Source organism: Elephas maximus, chromosome 4 (assembly GCF_024166365.1).
Source record: "Elephas maximus indicus isolate mEleMax1 chromosome 4, mEleMax1 primary haplotype, whole genome shotgun sequence".
Taxonomy (NCBI): Eukaryota; Metazoa; Chordata; class Mammalia; order Proboscidea; family Elephantidae; genus Elephas; species Elephas maximus.
In genome coordinates, this window is record NC_064822.1 from 92979931 (window position 1) to 93001141 (window position 21211).

General features: G+C 35.8%; 1 protein-coding gene across 1 annotated transcript in view; it reads right to left on the reverse strand.

Annotated features, from left to right (window-relative positions):
* Window positions 1-282: 282 nt before the first annotated feature.
* CPNE8 (copine 8) overlaps window positions 283-21211 on the reverse strand; it is a 268313-nt gene continuing 247384 nt past the window's right edge. The window contains exons 17-20 of the mRNA XM_049882814.1: window positions 20510-20612; window positions 17741-17798; window positions 11648-11721; window positions 283-1877 (exon numbers count right to left, since the gene is read on the reverse strand). Of these exons, the coding sequence (XP_049738771.1) occupies window positions 1689-1877; window positions 11648-11721; window positions 17741-17798; window positions 20510-20612 (424 nt within the window). The 3' untranslated portion in view covers window positions 283-1688. The remainder of the gene's footprint in view (window positions 1878-11647; window positions 11722-17740; window positions 17799-20509; window positions 20613-21211) is intronic.

Here is a 21211-nt window from a genome sequence, read left to right on the forward strand (position 1 = left end):
TATTGATTTCATTTATTTTTGTTTCTGGACTGTTACTTCTGCACGAAGGTAAATAAAAAATATGTACGTTAATAAACTATACTGGCACAAATATTTAAGATCAGTAAAGAAAATCATCAGTCCCCAATCATCATACATGAAATTTACAAAGCAAATATTTATCCTTTTAAAGATTTTAATATATACTTAAAAATGGACAATTTAGTATTACATAATTATATACCATTGATACTGTAAATATGTAGTGTATATATTTTTCTTTTCAGTAAAATATTTTCATGCTTGTAAAAGTTGACCCTAAGTCAACTGTGGACAAATAGAACAACATACAGTAGAAATAAACCAAGTAGTAAATTGGATATAGGTAAGGAAAAAAATTATAAAGCAGTTACATTATTGACATAAAAGAAAAAAAAACATACTTTTTGATTATTCGAAGGCAATTCACAATCATTTCCTGGAACTCAGTGAGAATTTAAGGCCATTTGTTCTAAAGAAAATGCTTTAATTTAGACACAACTTCACAAAATTGTAATTCTTGTAAAAACTGTACATGCAAAAACTTTTACAATTAATTGTGGACAAGCAGATCAGTATATAGGAGTCAGTTATTTCACAAATGTGTTGTGCACTAAGTCACAAGGCTGTGTATATTTCTGGGAATTTCACAAAAGATTTCCATCTTATGCACCCTGTGTGGCAATGTGGAAAACTAATAACAAGGAATTGAAATCAAGAAAGCCAGTATCCCTTTGAATTAAAATATCTAGACAATATATAATGGAATAAAAAGTTTAAAACATCTGCTACATGGTTCACAGTTAAATATTCTTGGTTGTAGTCTTTCTAAACAGCATTATAATATAAAGATGCTACTTTTTACACAAAGTATTTTCTGTGCATTTACAGTTCACACTGTTTGACTTTTTATTATTTCTATTTAGCAATACAAAACATAAACTGACGGCAGTCAAAATTTAGAACCCAAACTCCATGAAAAATGCATGTCCTTACAGGATTCACATCTGCTAAGCTTAAACTCCCAGACTTGGCAAGCAGCACAGAGAATCCGATCACTAAGCAGTTGCAGCCCTGTAAGACTCAATTCAGTGACTGAGGACTATGAAAGTATCTCTCCCTTTCCTTATTTGCAATTGTATTTGTCCAGACAGCCATTCAAAGAGATATTGCTCTTGCGATTATAGCTATTGCAATTTAGAAGACAAAGGATTCAAAATTCAAAACTCTTATTCTTAAGAACAGTTATAAAAGTATTGAAATTTAAAAAGTAGTAACATGTAAACATTGATACAGAAAGACTGCTTTCCTAGACACATAGCAGTCGAGGACATATTTGAGTTAAAAACATAGTTTGTGCTTTTTCCCAACAATATATTGGAAATTAGCTATTTCTGTCCAAAACAAAAATTAAAGATTCAGAGAAGACAACCATATTTTGCTTCAAGCATTTCAACAAGTTTTCTGTTGCTCATGCAACAACCATATTTACAGTTTTGGTTTATGAAGAGAATTCATTTTGGATCCAAGAAAGCACATTAACTAGTACTGCTGACACCAAACTGAGAAAAGTATCTCATTCCCTGGTTCATTACTGAGCACCAGGCACAAAGCATTGACTCAGCAGTTCTCACTGATGTGTAGTTAACGTTCAGCATTTGGGAGCACAGTCATATTTGAGTCTGTAGCACATGTGTAGGCGGGGTGTATGGGGGAGGTGCAGGTGATGGCTTGATTCCATGGGCCCTCATATAGGAGAGAAACTGCTCGGGGATCTCAGCTAGGACATCTTTAGCCAATCTAGCCATGCTCAGTATGTGGTTTCCGCTTCTGTCAATATAATCCCTGAACGGTACAAACTAAAACAGAGGGGGAAGAAAGTTACTCCACAGACCTTAGAATGCTCTTTAATAGACATAAAAATCAAGACATGTAAATACTTGTTTGTACAAGGGAGAGTCAGAAAAACCCAGAGTAACAGTGAGATAATAATTACCATACATTTTTTAACTAGTTCATACTACAAACAGCTGTAACAATGAACAAATCTTTCTGATACATATGCTCTATCTAAAGAGAGCTTGGTAAAGTAGAGGGTCAGCAAAAATAGAGGAAGATCCCCGATGAGATTGATTGACACAGTGGCTACAACAACGGGCTCAAACAGAGCAAACACTGTGAGGACAGCGCAGGACTGGGCAGTGTTTTGTTCTGTTGCACATAGGGCCACTATGAGTCTGAACCAACTTGAAGGCACCTAACAGCAACAAGGACATCTAAAAAGAGATGTAATTGTTTTCTATATTGGGTTTTCTCCCCCCCAATAACTCATGTCTCCTGATCCTGACATGTCCATCATGTTGGTATACATGTTCTGCAACTTTTGGTTTCTGGAGCATTTAACCTCTTTGGGGCTCAGTGTCCTTTCAAATAAAGTTACTACATGCTTGGAAACTCTGGTGGCATAGTGGTTAAGCGCTACGGCTGCTAACCAAAAGGTTGGCAGCTTGAATCCACCAGGCACTCCTTGGAGACTCTATGGGACAGTTCTACTCTGTCTTATAGGGTCGCTATGAGTCGGAGCCAACTCAAGTGCAACAGGTTTTTTATTATATGCTTAACTCAACTTTCAATGCAGAAATATTACACAGTGCAGAGGAAGAAACAAATAGGTGAAGATTAAAGAAATAATAGTGTATGCTGTGAGACTGAAACATGTATTTTTAATTATTACTATAATGTCAAATCATATGTATAATGAAAATAAAATTCACATCATTTATATTAGTAGGAAACTAAAATATTCAGTACATTGAATCTTGTCCCTCATGTTGATTTCTATATCCATAATTAGAGAAGGCAAAAAAAAAAAAAAGGAATTTTTTGTGAGATTTTGGTATGCTTCTATTGAAATATTCTCATTTTTGCACCATATAAAAATAAATGCTCTATCTTTATATAAGCATTTATTTGACAGCGCTTATCAGCACACCACCAACTGTAAATCTGGCAACAGATTACCTAATTCCATTCTCCTTTGTAATGGTTATTTAAGTTAATAAACACTGTGTCAATTTCCTCTTAGGGACATGATAACTCCTGAATTGACTTGGAAATGATTGGAATTGTTAATGTAATATTCTGGGAACACAGTAATTTTAGGTCTTCAGAGAAAAAGTACAGTGAGGACATTTTAGGATGTGAACAATTTCTGAGAATAACATTTGAAAGTTTGAATTAAATCCTTTTTTTCTCCTACTGTAACATAGCTGTTTTAAAGTTATTTTGAAAAATTGACTTTTGATTTAAACAGTTACTCAAGACGTACTTTTGGAAAACAACTGTTATTAAGAAGCAGGCTTTAAAATGGTCAGGTTGCTACAAGTAAACTGAGTTAGAAATCTTAAGAAATCAAATCCCATAGCTGTCAAGTAGATTTATACAGTAAAAGCAGTCTCCTTTAAAAAAAAAAGAGTAGAAAATTATTCCTTTCTTTTTTAAAATAAGACACATTGTAGACATACACCTATGTGACTATAATTTTACCCTCTCTGTCTCTGCCTCCTTCCCAGGAGGAAAACTCATAGCAGCTTTTAAAAAAGTGTGACAGAAAGGTGACACGGTTTTCTCTTACCCCTAAAGGAAGCTAAGTAAGGGCAAGAAAAAACCAACAGAGCAACTAGCTGGGAGGGGAACTATAGGAATGTGAACTTAGTGAAGTCATATTATCTATCTATGAACAAGGCTTGACATTTTTAACAATCAAAGAGGTGTGTCATGGATTGAATTGTGTTCCCCCAAAATATGTGTATCAACTTGGCTAGGCCATGATTCTCCACCATTTTGTCATCTGATGTGATTTTCCTTTGTGATATAAATTCTACCTCTATGAGGGTAATGAGGTAGGATAAGTGGCAGCTGTGTTAGTGAGGCAGGATTCAATCTACAAGATTGGATTGTGTCTTGAGGCAATCTCATTTGAGATACAGAAGAGAGAAGCGAGCAGAGAGACAGAGGGACCTCATACCACCAAGAAGGCAGCACTGGGAGAAGTGTGCATCATTTAGACCTGGGGTTCCTACACAGAGAAACTCCTAGTCCAGGGGAAGATTGATGAGAAGGACCTTCCTCCAGAGCTGACAAAGAGAGGAAGCGTTCCCCTGGAGCCGATGCCCTAAATTTGGACTTTTAGCCTACTTTACTGTGAGGAAATGAATTTCTCCATGTTAGAACCCATCCACTTGTGGTATTTCTGTTACAGCAGCACTAGATGAGTAAGACAGAATGCAACAGAAAGTTAAGGTTTATTTTCTCTCTGCAATTGTAATTATAAAACTGGGAAAATAGGAATCAAGCCAGTTAAGGATTAATGAGAGAATAGTATCTAATTACACCTTCTCCTCACCTATCAACATGGTTGGGTTCCAAAAACCAGGCAGTTATGCAAAATCGGCATTACGTGAAAAAGGAGAATGACTACATCAGGTCACAAAATGGAGTATGACTACATTATTACATAACCATCAAATTATATCATTACATAATCACCAAATTATATCATTACATAACTGCCAAATTATTGTGAATCATGGCCCAGCCAGGCTGACACAAAACCTAATCATCACAGTGAATGTCACACTCGCCTCACATTCCAGCATTCCTTCTGCTAGACATACATCAGTAATGCACAAATTAGCTGGACAGTTGATTTTTTACTTTTGTCATCAATGTGAAATGTCAGATAAAGAGACAGTCGATAAGTGAGAAGAAGGTATATAACTATGTTGTTGTTGTGTGCTATCAAGTCTGACTCATAGTGACTCTACATGACAGAGTAGAACTGCCCCATAGGGTTTCCAAGGCTGTAATCTTTATGGGAGCAGATCGCCAGGTCCTTTCTCTCATGGAGCAGCTGGTGGGTTCAAACTACTGACCTTTCAATTAATAGCTGAGCGCTTAACCGTTGTGTCACCAACTATATTTATTTCACTCTTACTTTAAAAGGCATAACATTTAGCATTTTAAAAACTAACATTTAGTATTATTGGTATGGTTAGTATACATGTGGCTATCTTTATTTTTTAAAGAGCTCAATTTTAAGGAAACAACACTACCTATGGCAAACAAATGATACTTCTCTAGAGAAAGGTGAAATCTCACCTGCTTTTGTCTTTTCTTTACCTAAACTCTCTTCTTCACCATTATTCTATACCATGGACATTAAACTCATTTATCTTTTAATCCCCTATTCTCACAAACTCTGGAATTAGATTTTCTAGGTTCAAAGCCTGGTTCTGCAACTTATTAGCTGCATGATCTTGGGCAAGTTATTGTTCACTCTGTGCCTCAGTTTCCTCTTCTGTAAAATAAGGATAATAATAATAATGCTTACTTCATTGGGTTGTTGGATTAAATAAGATAACATATACATAAACTGCTTAAAGCAATGTTCAACTCATAATCTGTACTATACACGATAGCTAACATAATCATTACTATTACTATTCCTGAATTTATACATTTATATATTTAATATAAATATGAAGCTATTTTCATAATAGTTTTCTACTTACATTTGTATCAAACGTTAAATACAAAGAATATTCTCATCAACTTTACCTTTTTCTACTTTAAGTATAATACCAGCTCATCTAAAGCAATAATTCCCAGCCTTTTTGTTATTTCAAAACACCCACTGTTTCACCTTTTCAGAAGTGCTACAGAGTGTACGGATTTTCTTTTTCCATTGAAATAAATCAAGATTCATTGTTAATAATTTCATGATACTCTGGGATGTCAAAACTCAAGGCTCACAATCACTGTTCTCATAATACATACAATTCTACTCATCTTAATACACGTTTATAAATAATAGGTAAGGAAGAAATCCTAGTTTTCAGCCTAGGATGGGAGCATATATCAGATTTAACTTAGGTTTGTCAGGTGGGAGCACAGATTCTGACATGCCCTTTGAGTATTAGGAGCCTTGCCTGGGGGTTGAGAATCCCTGTCATAGCAAGTGACTCTTCTTATTATTTCATCCAACATGTGTGTTGGGAGTAGAAAAAAAAAAAAAAAGTTGAGAACTTTCCACTCACTAACCTACATTGTCTAAACCATTTTTCAAAGGAGCATTCTTCTCTTCAGTCATGTCACCAGTCACAAGCGAGAGGTAAAAATGACATATGACTCTTCACTTCTTTTACCTGCTATTAGTGTCAAATCTCACAGTTTTCATGAAAAATGTGCCCTCTTTCTTCTTGGGGGATTGCTCATATCCCAATACCATCACAGCTTTCCACTCAGCTTCTCAGGCCACTCTGTTACTGTCTCTCTTTATCACTCATTTCTGATGACTCTCTGGGGGCCTCTTGTTCACAATAACCTCCACACATTTGTGAATGCTTGTTGATCACTGGCTGTTACCACCAGAATGAACTTGGGCCCGTAATATGTTCCATTTAGGGGAATCGATCACTTTTCTCTTTCTCTTAATTGATTACATTCATATGAGGAATACCAATAAATGCATTCTGCTCTGTGGAAATACACTGTATCCTTGATACTCCACATCCTTTTTTTTTTCCTGCATCCACCCAGTGCAAGGAAAATATTCCACATGGCTGCTCTAATGGATGGCTCTGCCTATTCGTGAAAACAAGTTTGAGTCAGTGTGGGCAAATGGGCTTTCAGTTGCTGGTCTGCTCAATTTTGCTTGATTGTTCCTACTGTGCAGAGCTCCATTAGTGATTTTTCAACTCTAAGCCTTCAAGTTTATTATTCTCCTTTTAATGTAAAATATGATTTAAATATAATTTTTAAGGAAATGATAGACTGGCCAGCAGCTGCTTGTGGCCAGGAGGAATGACACTGCATTATACACAATGGCCAATTCCCAGCTCGCACAAACAGAAAGCCTTTACATATGCTGATTTAAGAAAGTAAGTCATTTAACTTTTACAGCAACCATCTCATCCTGCTTCCTATTTACACTATAGTCATATGAGATTTAATCTCCAGGCAAAGGATATAATCACACATAAAACTGACTACAGTGTCATATGACAAGGTAGAGCTACTATGAAATAATGAAATAAAAATGCCTTCCCAGTGGACTCTGCCAACATACTAAGTAATAATAATAACTGGTACTGATATTAATGCATATATGGAGCAGCTAGAAGGTGGCAGACTTTCTACTGAGGGATTTCATAAAGTATCTCATTTAAGTTTTGTAAGCACCTTATCCATAATTTGAATTTACAGAAGGGGGAACTGAAACTTGGGCAGTATAATTACCTCACCCAAGATCGGATACTAATACCTGTCAAAGTCATTATTTCCACCCAAATTGTTCTGATTCTGATATGTTAACCACTACAGTAATAAATTTTACAGAATTTTAGAGTCAGGCATTCTAGGATTGAATCCTGGCTCTGTCCCTCATTAGATGTATGACTGTCTTAGTTATCTAGTGTTGCAATAACAGAAATATCACAAGTGGATAGCTTCAACAAACAGATTTTTTTCTTTTTTTCCCTTAGTTTTGGAGGCTCAAAGTCTGAATTCTGAGCACCGGCTCTAGGAGAAGCCTTTCTCTCTCTGTTGGCTCTGGAGGAAAGCTCATATCTCAGCTTCTGCTTCTTGATTCCTTGGAGATCTCCATGTGTCTTGGCATATATCTTACCCCATCTCTCCTCCTAGCTTGCTTTTTAAATCCCTTTTATATCTCAAAACAGACTGACTAAAAATACACCCTACATTAATCCTGCCTCATTAACATAACAAAGACAACCCATTCCCAAATGGGATTATAACCACAGGCACAGAGGTTAGGATTTATAACACGTATTTTGGGGGGAGGACACAGTTCAACCCATAACAATGATGGACAAGAAATATTAAACCTCATTTCCTCTTTTGTAAAATGTGGGTAATTCAAGTAGTTTTGGCATAAAGAAAACTAAGGATTATGTGAAGGAATGCTATAGTTCTTAGTATGCCCAGCACATATGAAGCACTTAATAAATAGTTAAATGTTATTATTATATGAAGAAGCTTGAAGCCATTTAGGATTTACATTAATAATGAAAACCCCATCTACCACCCCCAACTTTCTGCTGAACTTCAGCTACCTATTATTTGCAACCTTAGGCTTTTATTTGCCCACTTAAAAAATTTGGGATTTCATATGTAGTGTATCAACTCTGTCAGCTTCAAAATGTAAGAAATGGTAAGTAGGGAAAAGATTTGAGAACCTAAATAGACCCTATTCTCTGATGATGCTTTAGTCCGTAGTATTTATGCATCAGTAAGAATGGTTTAGGTATTTTCAGATGACGAGAAGATAGACACTATTATCCTTGGTGTGCCCTTGTTGTTTTTCTCAGTTGCTTTCCAAGGGGTCCTCTGTCTATCAAAACAAACCATTGTCCATTCCTGCATTGCAACCCCAATATTCTAGGGGCAGGGCAAGTTAACCCTTCAAAATAATTTGTCATTTTGTATGTGTATGTGTGTGTATGGTGGAATGTTTTCACAACCATATTAAAAGAGATAGAAGATGCCAATTCTTCTTCCATACAATGCGATATGTGAATGATGCACTTGTTTACTATTTTTAAAAGACCAATCACTATTTAGAAACTTCTCTATGAGATTAAAGAATACATTACATCTCCTTAAGTAAATATGGGCATGTAAGTCAAGGTGTCATTGTCATTCAGAGAGCAATTCTCTGGGGATATTTTAGTTTTCTCTTCAATATCTGTAAGACATCACCACTTTTTCAGTTCAACTTCATGTGGCAGAATCACTTGAGTACCTCCCTATTTCCCCAGGTGCCACTAAAATCTTTGGGGAACCCAGTGTCACCTTACAGTGGTAGCCTGGTCTCAAGGATTCTGACTTTCAAGGAAAGGAAAATTTTGTGATTACACTAGTATATACCTTATGCTGATAGACAGCAAAGTTTTTCATATCTGTTATTTCCTTTGAGATGCACAACATAATGGGAAGACCAAAGGTCAAAGAATTTGGAGTCTGCAGATAAGTAAACAAAGGCTCAGAGAGGTTTATTGACTTGTTCAAGATCAAAGTGACAACATTATAATTCCATAGATCCTCTGGGTCCTAATTCAATATGTCATCCAATATAGCATATTCACTGAAAGACCCAAATACTTCCATGACCAGTAATATTTTTTATTGTATAAACAATAACAGGTATGGTTGTGGGTTTGCCACTAACATATTAGCCCTTTTAAAGGAAGCCTTAATGATCTGAACAGTCATTGCTACCTCTCAAGGGAGAAAATAATACCAACTTTTCCTTAACAAGAAACTAGGAGATATGGGGCGGCCTATGCTAACTTTGTAAAAATGCATTACAGCAGTAACATAATACATTCTAAAGGATTTCAAACTCATAGTTCCCTTCAGTAATTTGATTTTTTTGGAAACTGTGAGCCAGACATTATGGACAGCTTTTAGATAAAGTGTAATTATTTGGATCTATAATTATCCTAACAGGATAAGGTGAATAATCAAGCATCTAATTATGAAAACAAAACACCATGGGATTCTTAAATAGATGACCACATCATCATGTTCGCTTTCGCTGCTGCTGTTAACCTAACCATTTATGTGTGTGTGCTTTTTTCCCTACCAAGTACTTTAGGTTGAAAAGTTTAAACCATATTCAATTATCTTTTTGTAAAACTGTTATACAGATATTTCCATTTTAAAATTTAATTTTGCTACTGATGAAGAACGCTTTTTTATCAACATTAAATTTTATATTATCGTATTTACAAATTACATTATTTTCTCCTTCAAATTATCCTTTTTTTTTTTTTACTGAGTTTTAGTTCAGCAATCTATTTTACATACATTATCTCATTTAATCTTTACGACAATGAGTTTTTTTCCAGAACATTGAAATTTAGAAAGCTATCCAAGTTATCGCAGTGGAAAAGTCATAATTTGAACCAAATACTACATGATTCACAATTAGATTCTCTTAATGACTGTATTATAGGGAGAGGAGATTATTATTTAGGAAGGAACACTGAAGTCCATTGTTTGTACCTCCGAAAACTTTCACATCATGTATTTGAATGGTACTGACACTCTCTTCCTTTCCCTACTCAAAAGGTGTATTTCACAGGTGATTTTGCTGACATCTTAGAAGATATTGATATTCTAACTCTCAATTATGCGTCACTTAACGTCCATGACACATTCTGTGAAATAGGATATTGTGTGATTTAGACATTGTATGATACCATATTATATTCTGCTGCTGGCTGCTTACCAGTAGAAGCATACACTATTATACAGTAAACTTTTTATTTGTAAGTAGGGAAAGTTCACATTAAAATAATACAGAAAGTATAGTACAGTACATACATAGGCCAGTAACATAGGCGTTTATTATGACTATCAAGACATGTCTATTAGAGGTTATATATGTACTGTACCATTATGTGCCTGGCAGCGTAATTGCTTTGTATACAAGGGACATGAAATACACATGTTGTGTGTGGGAAGCTGTTGTGTTCACTACATCCAGTTACATCCTCTACATGTCGTTCTCTGATCGAGATTTCTGAACTCTATTATAACCTTATGGGACCACAGACATATATGTAGTTGGACATTGCCCAGATATTATGTGGCGTATGACTATACAAATATTTAGTTAAATTAAAGCTTTGCTTTCAATTATAAATTTAAACAGTACTTGTTGGGTGCTATTTTTTTCCTTTCTATTCAGAGTAGGCTTTAGTTAAGTACACTTCTTGATTCTAAAAGAATTGTGAATCAGATATTTAGCAACTATATTCAATTACAAGTAAAATTAAGTTGGGTGTATATATATATATATCTATATATAAAAAAAAAAAATTTTTTTTATATATAAACCTGGTGGTGTACTGGTTAAAAGTTTGGCTGCTAACCAAAAAGTCGTTGGTTCGAATCCACCAGGCACTCCTTGGAAACCCAACAAGGCAGTTCTACTCTGTCCTATAGGGTCGCTATGAGTCGGAATTGACTCAACAGCAATGGGTTTATATATATATATAAAAATACATATACTTATATATGTATTAATTTTATATATAGATGCAGTCCAATATTCCATTTTTCTAACCATAATCTATGAGGGAAATATCTGAAAATATTCATAATTTTTTGTTGTATTTTCAGGACCTTCTTTACTCTGAATATATTTCAGCTGTCTTAAATATATTTAGTCTTGTTGAGGATTAAATAATGGTTAGATAAAAAAAAAATTTTTTTTTTTTAGATAAGCATAATTAACAAGTCTCTTACCTTTCTAACTTCCATTTTTACTAAAGATCCCAATTGTATTTTCTGATAATAATAAAGTACGAAAAGACAATAATATTTCCATTTTATATACGGTGAACCAAAAATAGAGGGAAAATTAATTACTTGAGTGCTTATTACATTCTAGACCCCTGTTACTTAACAAGTTTCTCATAGAGAATCAGCTGGCTAAATCAAACAGAACCTGATTTCAATTTGTTTGTTATTTACAAATCAGAGCTCGCATAGGCTTTTCACAAAGAATGAAGTAAATCATTTTTATTTAATGTCTTACCTGAACAATGTCCCTTTCAGCATACTTTCCTCTGGAAGAGACTCTAACATCATCTCCATCCAATTCGACCATTGCTTAAAAATAAAACATGATCATTTATTCAGTGTATTTTAGCACTATCCTAAGGCAATGTGGGCAATAAGCAAATTAGGATCTATTAAGTAGCAATACCTCCTATGCAAAGGCAGAAAGCACATTGATTCCTTTACTTCACTCATTTCTCCCACAAAACCTGAAAGACTGCACACTTTCACAGATGAAGAAAGCAAGCCAAGACCTCATGTGACCCTTTGAAAGGTAAGAAGAGCCTATGCCGTGTGGAACCTTCTTTGGGTATATCTCCCTAGCTTAGAGGTCCTCACTGTGATATGCTTACGTGACTGATTGGGTAAATGATGCTGATCCATTAATTTTTAAATTTTTCTTTGTAATTTAAGAAACTTGGTACTAATCACCACAGAATTTCCTATAACAATTTGAACTTCATTCTTGCTGAAATAATATTTATCAAGAAATTACAACAAAGCTATGCACTTTAGAAATAGATTAAAGAACAAAGGCATTTTCTTTGTCCTTACAGAGATTGCATAAAGTATTATTTTTCTGAATTGTGATTTTTTTGGTGGGTAAAAGAGTACTTTTAACATTACATAGATCAGCTGGTATTTTGGAATGCTGTGACTTAATGGTTCAGCTGGTAATACAGTAATGGTATGCTGCAGTTAAGAACATTTTGTAGAGTTTATTAAGTTTTCAGTAAGAATTCTCTAAATAATTAATTACATGAGGAACGCTAATTTGTGCTTAAAGTATAATTCTATTACTGATAATTCATTTTGTATATACATGACATTCACCAGATTCCAGAGACATTTGTGATTACAACATTTGCCGCTTCACCCAATAAAAATATCTCCTTCAGTCAGAATACAATCTTTGCCATTTTATTATTTTCCTCAGTGCTTGGATGACTTATTTTGGTTAAAACATTGTTTTCAATTTTACCTCTCTACACAGGTTCACAAGCCAGTGTTTGGGCTAAGGCACTGTTAGTATACATAGCTGATAGAGAGCCACCACTTAATAGTTTGCTTAGCTATACAAAAGAACTCATAATTTAGTAAAATGTGTACATTAGCAATAATACAGCAATTACATTATTGAAAATACAAAAGACTTATTTGTTCTCTACTTCTTTGGGATGTAAATAGGAAAATTCACTATGTGCAAATATATTCTATAGTTAATATTTTTTTAGTCTAGGTCTGTTTTCACAATTTTTGTTTTACTTTAAGATAAATGTACATTGATGGTGACATGATAGGGATCACGGAAGCCTCTTCTTTATTCTCTAATATGCTAATAACTTATAATAATTATACTATATCCAGTCTAAAAAGGGAAATAAGAATGAGATGACAGTCTGGGTCTCATACCGTCACATCCTGTACAAGCTCCATTGATCTTTATGTTTCATTCATTTAATGAGACAATGACAGTCTTTCAAGTAATAATGTAATAGAATGAGATCCTATAAAATATCTCACACTTTCCAGTGTGTCCTTTGGGTTAAAAATTGGAGGCTACACTTTTGAGAGCAAGGAGAAGAGCGATAACATGTAAGAATTGGAGGGGTGATGTTTACCCTTCGGGTTTTTAGATCATCTCTAGTCCTAAAAGAGGCTGAGACTGTGAGCCCTAGCTCCCCACCAGTACCTCTCCATTGGGAAGAGGCTGTATAAGAGATAGCTCTGAGGTAGTGCTAGCCATAAGAGATACAATGAAGTCAGAATCCCTTCTACCTCTTCCTTTTTCCTAACTCAGACCGGTACAAGTCTTTTATGGATAAAGAAATCCTGCTGGAAGAAATCTTTCTTCTTATCGAAGTTGCTCTATATAGGAGTGAAAAAATCATCAGAGGAAGTTATACAGAAAGTATTCTTATTAAAATACAGAAATAATAAATTTGAACTCAGTTAATTCATATTTCCTCTACCTGCAAACAATTCATGTCAAAATATTGCATTTCTGGCCCATGCAAATAATGTCCTTCTGATTAAAAACGTGCAGATGTTGGATTTATGAGATTAGCAAATATAATTTGCAAGTTGTATTTCAATCTTTACCTATGTCACTTTATTTATATGCTATGATATACTTTATCTACAGTAGATTGGAAAGTGCTGAAAGATTTTTCTGATGGGACTGCAGCAATTTGAATGTAAATCAGAGCTTTTCTAGATTAACCATGGACATTCTATTTTTTTCTTCATAGCGAATGAGAGAAAGGATGTGTCTTGAGAGGAAAGAAAAAAAAATACTTTAGAGGTGTCTTCGTTATCTAGTGCTGCTATAACAGAAATACCACAAATGGGTGGCTTTAAAAAACATAAACTTATTTTCTCACAGTTTAGGAGGCTGGAAGTCTGAATTTAGGGTGCCAGCTCTGGGGGAAGGCTTTCTCTCTCTGTCAGCTCTGGAGCTTTTATATCTCAAAAGAGATTTGACTCAAGACATACCCTACAGTAATCCTGTTTCATTAACATAACAAACACAACCTATTCCCAAATGAGATTATAACCACAGGCATGTTATGGTTGTTGTTAGGTGCCCTTGGTCCTGTGTCATCCTCACAATCATTGCTATGTTTGAGCCCATTGTTGCAGCCACTGTGTCAGTCCCTCTTATTGAGGGTCTTATTCTTTTTTTGCTTAACCAAGCATGATGTCTCTCTCCAAGGATAGGTCCCTCCTCAAAACAGAGTACATGAGACCAAGTCTTGCCACTCTTGTTTCTAAGGAGTATTCTGGCTGTACTTCTTCCAAGGCAGATTTGTTTGTTCTTCTGGCAGTTCACGATGTATTCGATACTCTTTGCCAACATCATAATTCGAAGCATCAATTCTTCTTCCATCTTCCTTATTCATTGTCCAGCTTTCGCATGCATGAGGCAACTGAAAATTCCATGGCTTGGGTAGGGAGGACTTTAGTCCTCAAAGTGACATCTGTGCTTTTCAGCACTTTGAAGAAGTCTTTTGCAGCAGATTTGCCCAATGCAATGCATCTTTTGATTTCTTGACTGCTTGGGCATTGACTGTGGATTCAAGTAAAATGAAATCCTTGACAACTTCAATATTTTCTCCATTTATCACGATGTTGCTTGTTGGTCCAGTTGTGAGGATTTTTGTTTTCTTTATGTTGAGGTGTAATCCATACTGAATGAAGGCTGTGGTCTTTGATCTTCCTCAGTAAGTGCTTCAAGTTCTTTTTGCTTTCAGCAAGCAAGGCTGTGTCATCTGCATATTCCAGGTTGCTAGTGAGTCTTCCCCCAATTTTGATGCCATGTTCTTCATATAGTCCAGCTTCTTGGATTATGTGCTCAGGCACACAGATTGAGTAAGTATGGTGAAAGGATACAACCTTGATGCATACCTTTCCTGATTTTACACCAGGCAGTATTCCCTTGTTCTGTTTGAAAGACTGCCTCTTGGTGTATGTACAGGTTCTGTATAAGCATAATTAATTGTTCTGAATTCCCGCTCCTCGCAATGTTATCCATAATTGTAATGATCCACACAGTCTTGAGTATGCCTTTGCAAAGTCCATAAAACACAGGTAAACATCTTTCTGGTACTCTATGCTTTCAGTCAAGATCCAGATGACATCGGTAATGATATCCCTCATTCCAAGTCCTCTTCTGAATCTGGCTTGAATTTCTGGTAGTTCCCTGCTGACATACTACTGCAACCGTTTTTGAATTAGCTTCAACCAATTTTTACTTGAGTGTGGCATTAATGATATTGTTCAATAATTTCTGCATTCCGTTGGATCACCTTTCTTTGGAATGGACATAAATATGAATTTCTTCCACTCGGCTGGCCAGGTAGAGGCACAGAGGTTAGGAATTACAACATGTATTTTGGGGGGACACAATTCAATCCATAACAAGTGGTGTCTATTGTTTCCCGTAGATAGTCTACCTTTCTAGCTCTGTGCCTAGAAGTTTTTTCATTGTATTAAAACTTTTCATGCTGATGAAAGCAGAAACCAGGTATTGCAGGAATCGTAAATCCCCTGTCCACAGGATTTCCTGAGGAAATTTTCACTCTAATTCCCAAGAAAGAACATTACTATAAGGGGAACTTTCCTCTTTGTCTATAATCTTCACTCACTTTTCTATATGGAAAAAGGAAAGATTCATAGGATTACTGATATTAGAAGAGACTGAGCTTGGCTCTCTCTCCTTAGGAGCATCTGGTTCTTAGGATGAAAGCAATTTCTCCCTTTGGAACATGTAATGGGCAAAGCTCTGTCCCTGTTGGGAAGAGACCTGGACATAAGGGGAGGTCATTTAATCCTGGGAAAGAAAAGGTAATTGGAATTCAAACTCTGTCCATAGGTTAACCCAAATTCTTCAAATTTGTGTTGCTAGTAATAAATCTGATATGTTGATCTCTGAGTGATTCTTGCACATATATGTATATATATGTATTATATATAATACATATATATTTAAGATAGTTCAAAACTCAGAAGAGTATGATAAATTATCATACCTCAAAACTCTTACAAAAAAATTTGTTGGGAACAAAATAAATGAAGGAAATTGACAGCTGTGTTAGCTAGATGAGGACAGTATCTGAATAGCTGTGCCCAAAGCTTCGCACAGAAATATAGGAGCAGAAGTATCTACCAGGGATAGCCAGTGGCTCTGTATTCATACATACACACGTGGCTCTGTATTCATACATACACATGTGGGAGCTCTTCTGCAATAAGGTCACACTAGAGGTCCATATAAGTTAGCTACGCTTGAATTCATACAACCAGTGGCGGACTTCCATAGGAGACTGGGACACCTGGGATATATCCATTAAAAGATGTATACTTGACAGGCAAAAGCAAATGGTAGCTAAAGAAGAAAGCATGAGTCTATCACCGATTAACGCAGATTATCAAGAGCAAAAACATTAACTAGAAAGGCATGTCTTAGCTTTCCTGACTCCAGAGAGATGTCCCAAATTCACATCTGAAGTATAATGCAAGCTGATGCAAATACTCAGAGACAGATAACATATTAGCAGAGGCAGCAGCAGTCAGGGCTCAATGACTGTTGCTTTAGAAACTGGAAGATTATACTGGTGAAGAATATGACCTGCCAGGCATAGAATCTAAGGAAAGAATATCCTTAGAAATCCAGCAGTATAACTGTCTGTGGAGCTCTGTCTGAGACTGAAAGATCTGTACTATGGAGAAATCTCTAATGGAGGAGGGACTGGTGGTTAAACGAGAATCACACCAGTGATATTCATGCTACAATTAGCTACCTATATGCTTAAGTTGACTAGTGATTTACCAAAGGTTGTTCCAAATTTTCTCATTTCCAATGTGTTTCATATGACAGAATTATACATTTAAACTTATATGTTTACAAAACTAATGTCCATCAACTAGCCAGGTTCTGAAAAACTACTAAATTAACATATGATTATGCTAACATTTCTATTCACAGCCTAATGGTTTATTAATTTAGCACTCAACCTTAAAGTTTTTCAGTGAACCCAGAATGTGTTCTGCCTTGGGAACAAAAACTCAATTTATCACCCTGTCAGGCTTAAGAAACATTATTTTGAGGTACAAACCATCTCTAATGATATGGAAAGCTACATGCTGAATTGATCTTTAAACTGGAAAGAGAATGTCCTACTCAGAAAACAAAATCTTTTAATTTGTTGCCTTTAAAAGACATTATCATGAAATAGCTATATTCATGCCTCTATGAACATGGACATTATAAACAGACCCACATGCACACTCATATCCTTAATATGCAGAAAAGAATGATAGAAATCTAAGATCATGATCCAAAAATCAAACCTGCTGCTGTTGAGTTGATTCCGACTGATAGCGACCCTACAGGACAGAGTGGAACTGCCCCATAGGGTTTCTAAGGAGCAGCTGGTGGATTTGAACTGCCACCCTTTTGGTTAGAAGCCATAGCTCTTAACTACTGCACTCTCAGGGCTCCAAGAATATAATAAATCATCAGATTAAATAAACTTCCAAGGAATACTGCTGAAATTTTACTACTCACCATCAAACTCTGCTGGTCCAACGCCTACTATAATTATTGACATTGGAAGTTTTGAGGCCTTAAAAGAGAACACACAATTAGGTCACAACATTTTTGACAATGAAAGATATAAAATTATAGGAAGTTATGGAAGTAATCAGCCAGAGAGAAAATAACATCCTGAATTTTATTTAAAATTTTTCACAGATATTTATTCAAATCGTTATGAACATATTTAAAATTATTAACTGCAGGATGTTATACTTCCCGGGGGATATATATTCTTCAAGAATGACCACCCCTGGATAAGACAAAAAGTAAAAAGCATCTGCTTTTATTTGCTACTCTCAGCCAAAACCTTCCTAAGCTGACTTATTGTATCTTCGGTCTCTTTTTCACATTTTTTCTCCTCACAACCTTTCAGATGTTAAAGGGGAGAAAGGTTCCAGACTTGTGAGTGGTATTCTACTCGACCTCATTTACACTCAATGTTAGGGAAAGCAATTTTCATAGTAAATGACCAACCATAAATGATCATTACAGAAAGTTATTCTTAGTAATTTTTAATTTATGTATTAAATATCCATGAGATTGTGAGGGAGACTGAATATTTAATATCATATTTTCCACCATATCACTTAAATTATATCATCACATATATAAATTTCTCTTTGTTAAAGCCATCCCCTTGTGGTATTTCTGTTATAGCAGCCCTAGATAACTAAAATACTCTCTACAGAAATAACATACTGCCAAAGAGCTGATAGACAAAGAAATGAAAAGTGAGAAAACCTAGTCATGTGATCAGCGTATTATGGGAGTCATGCCTGGAGGGCACAAACGTCTGAGCTGATGGTGGATAGAGCAGTGTTACCATATAGCTTTTTACTTAGTGGTGATTTGTGGACCTGTCTCAGACAGCAGCTCTTGCTTTCTGGACAAGTGATCAGCGTCACCTACAAATCACGCTTCGTGTTGTGTAGTAGCAACATTGCGCTGACTCTGGGAGAAGCAATAAACTCTGAAAGATTGCTATGCTAGCTAATTGCTTAAAGTTTGTGGAAGCTCTTTGTCCACATGGCTATTAGCTGGGAGCTGAAATGTAGTTACTGCTTTCATAGGGGCCTGGAGGGAATATTGACAGAAATGATGATACACAGCCTCAAGTGTTGCAGCATAATTGTTGGAAGTGGTGTGGCATACTAAGGGTCAGAGCACATGTTTAGAGCTAGAGAGGTCTGGATTTAAACTGCAGCACCAGATGTGACCAGCTATGAGGATTTGGAATTGTGTCTCTGTGTTTCTGTTTGTGAACAGGGATGGAAATTCCTTCTCATACAGTTATTCTGAGGTTATTATATGAGATAATATTGATAAATTGTTATGAAAGTTCCTGCCACTTAGGAAGAAACTCTTATTTTTATACTGGCATTCTACTGAAATGTTAGAAAACAATGGATAGCATCTTGAAGAGGATGAAACCCAAACCAAACCAAACCAAACTCGTTGCCGTCAAGTCAATTCCAACTCATAGTGACACTATAAGACAGAGTAGAACTGCCCCATAGAGTTTCCAAGGAATGCCTGGTAGATTTGAATTGCCAACCTTTCGGTTAGCAGCCATAGCACTTAACCATTACACCACCAGGGTTTCTAGAATATGTCTATAGTGCATATGAATTTTTTCCCACATGTAATTATTCTTTTCTCACACCAAACAGGTCATTCCATCCTCTCTACGCCATTCTATCCTCTCTATGCCATTCTATCCTCTCTACGAAGCTTGGTAAAGAATTTGTTCATGCAATCCTTATTTATTAAATGTCTGCTTTTTGCCAACCACTGCTAAACTAGGATCTAGTAAGGTGAGCAAAAACAGATATAATAATTGCACTCTAGAGGATTAATGTCTAATAAAGAAGACAATCAATTAATTACTCATGAAAAATAAATACATAATTAGGAATTATAAGAGCAGGATGATTTTTAATTAAATCCAGTCCCTATAAAGTTCGATAGAAATAGTAACGAGCCACATGTAAAGGTTAAAAATATTCTGTACAAATAATAAGATTTTTTTAATAAGTAAATCAAGCTAGTAGAAGTTAACTGCACTCACATATATACATGAAAAAAACAAAACTAGTTGCCTTTGAGTTGATTCTGACTCATGGCGACTTCATGTGTTACAGAGTAGAATTGGTCCAAGGGTTTTCTTGGCTACAGTCTTTACAGAAGCAGATTGTCAGGCCTTTCTTTCACGACACTGCTGGGTGGGTTCAAATCACCAACTTTAGGTTAGTAGTCACGCGCAAAATGCTTGTGCCATATAGGGACCTATATGTACGTGAAGGTGATGCTAATATTTTCTATTTTTTTAAGGAAAGAATCTTCACATAACTATTCTGGTGGCTCAGTGCTTAAAGTGCTTGGCTGCTAACCAAGAGGTAGGTGATTAGAACCCACCATCTGCTTCGTGGGAGAAAGATGTGGCAGTCTGCCTCCATAAAGATTTACAGCCTTGGAAACCCCATGGGGTCACTATGAGTCGGAACTGACTTGATGGAGGTGGATTTGTTTTTTTTTTTTTGGGGGGGTGGGGATCCACACCCCCTAGCCTTGTCCTTATGAATCCATACTTCAGATGTGTGTGAGTTGTCTGTTAACATGTTATCTGTTGCAAAAATGTGGGCATTTTGTTTCACTGTTAACTACAGCAGACTCTAGTCTCAACCTAAGTAGTGCCACGCAGTCACTCAGCCAGCCCAAGACTCAATGACCCCTACTCACGTTAACTATGGACTCCTTAGTTTGAGCCATGTCTGAGATAACACCATCTGTCACAATCAGGAGCACGAAATACTGGGAACCATCCTTTACGGAAGAAGCATATCTGTAAGGCAATGAAAAGTAAGGAATTCCACAGAAAATAAAACCACTTATCTCTACATGATGGTTGCTAAATAATATTTGGAAGAGTCAGCAAAACTTTTAATCTCTAGAATATGTTCAATCATCTGCTAAAAGCCTATATTATGCAAACTCTTAAACATACATTCTTCTGAAACAGCACACTGCCTGACACTAGAATAATTGCAACTTTAGCACATGCTAACACAAAGAAATACCTGGTTGTCTTCGATGTTCATTCACAAATAAAAGGTGAGCTGGATGAGAGTCTGTTTAGCACAGAGCAATGGACATGGGTTTTGACGTAGACTTAACCTGCCTAAGTCACATACTATATGTGTGATCTTTAGCAAATTGCTTAAGCTCTGAGAATTTTATTTACTTAGTTTTAAAATGGAGATAGTAATACTTACACATTTTTATTGCTGAATGAATTAAAAAAGAAATTGCATGTATGGTATTCAATGCATATAAGTGGTAGCAGAGCCCTGGTGGTGCAGTGGTTATGAACTTGGCTGCGAACCAAAAGGTTGGCAGTTCAAATACACCAGTTACTCCCTGGAAACCCTATGGGGCAGTTCT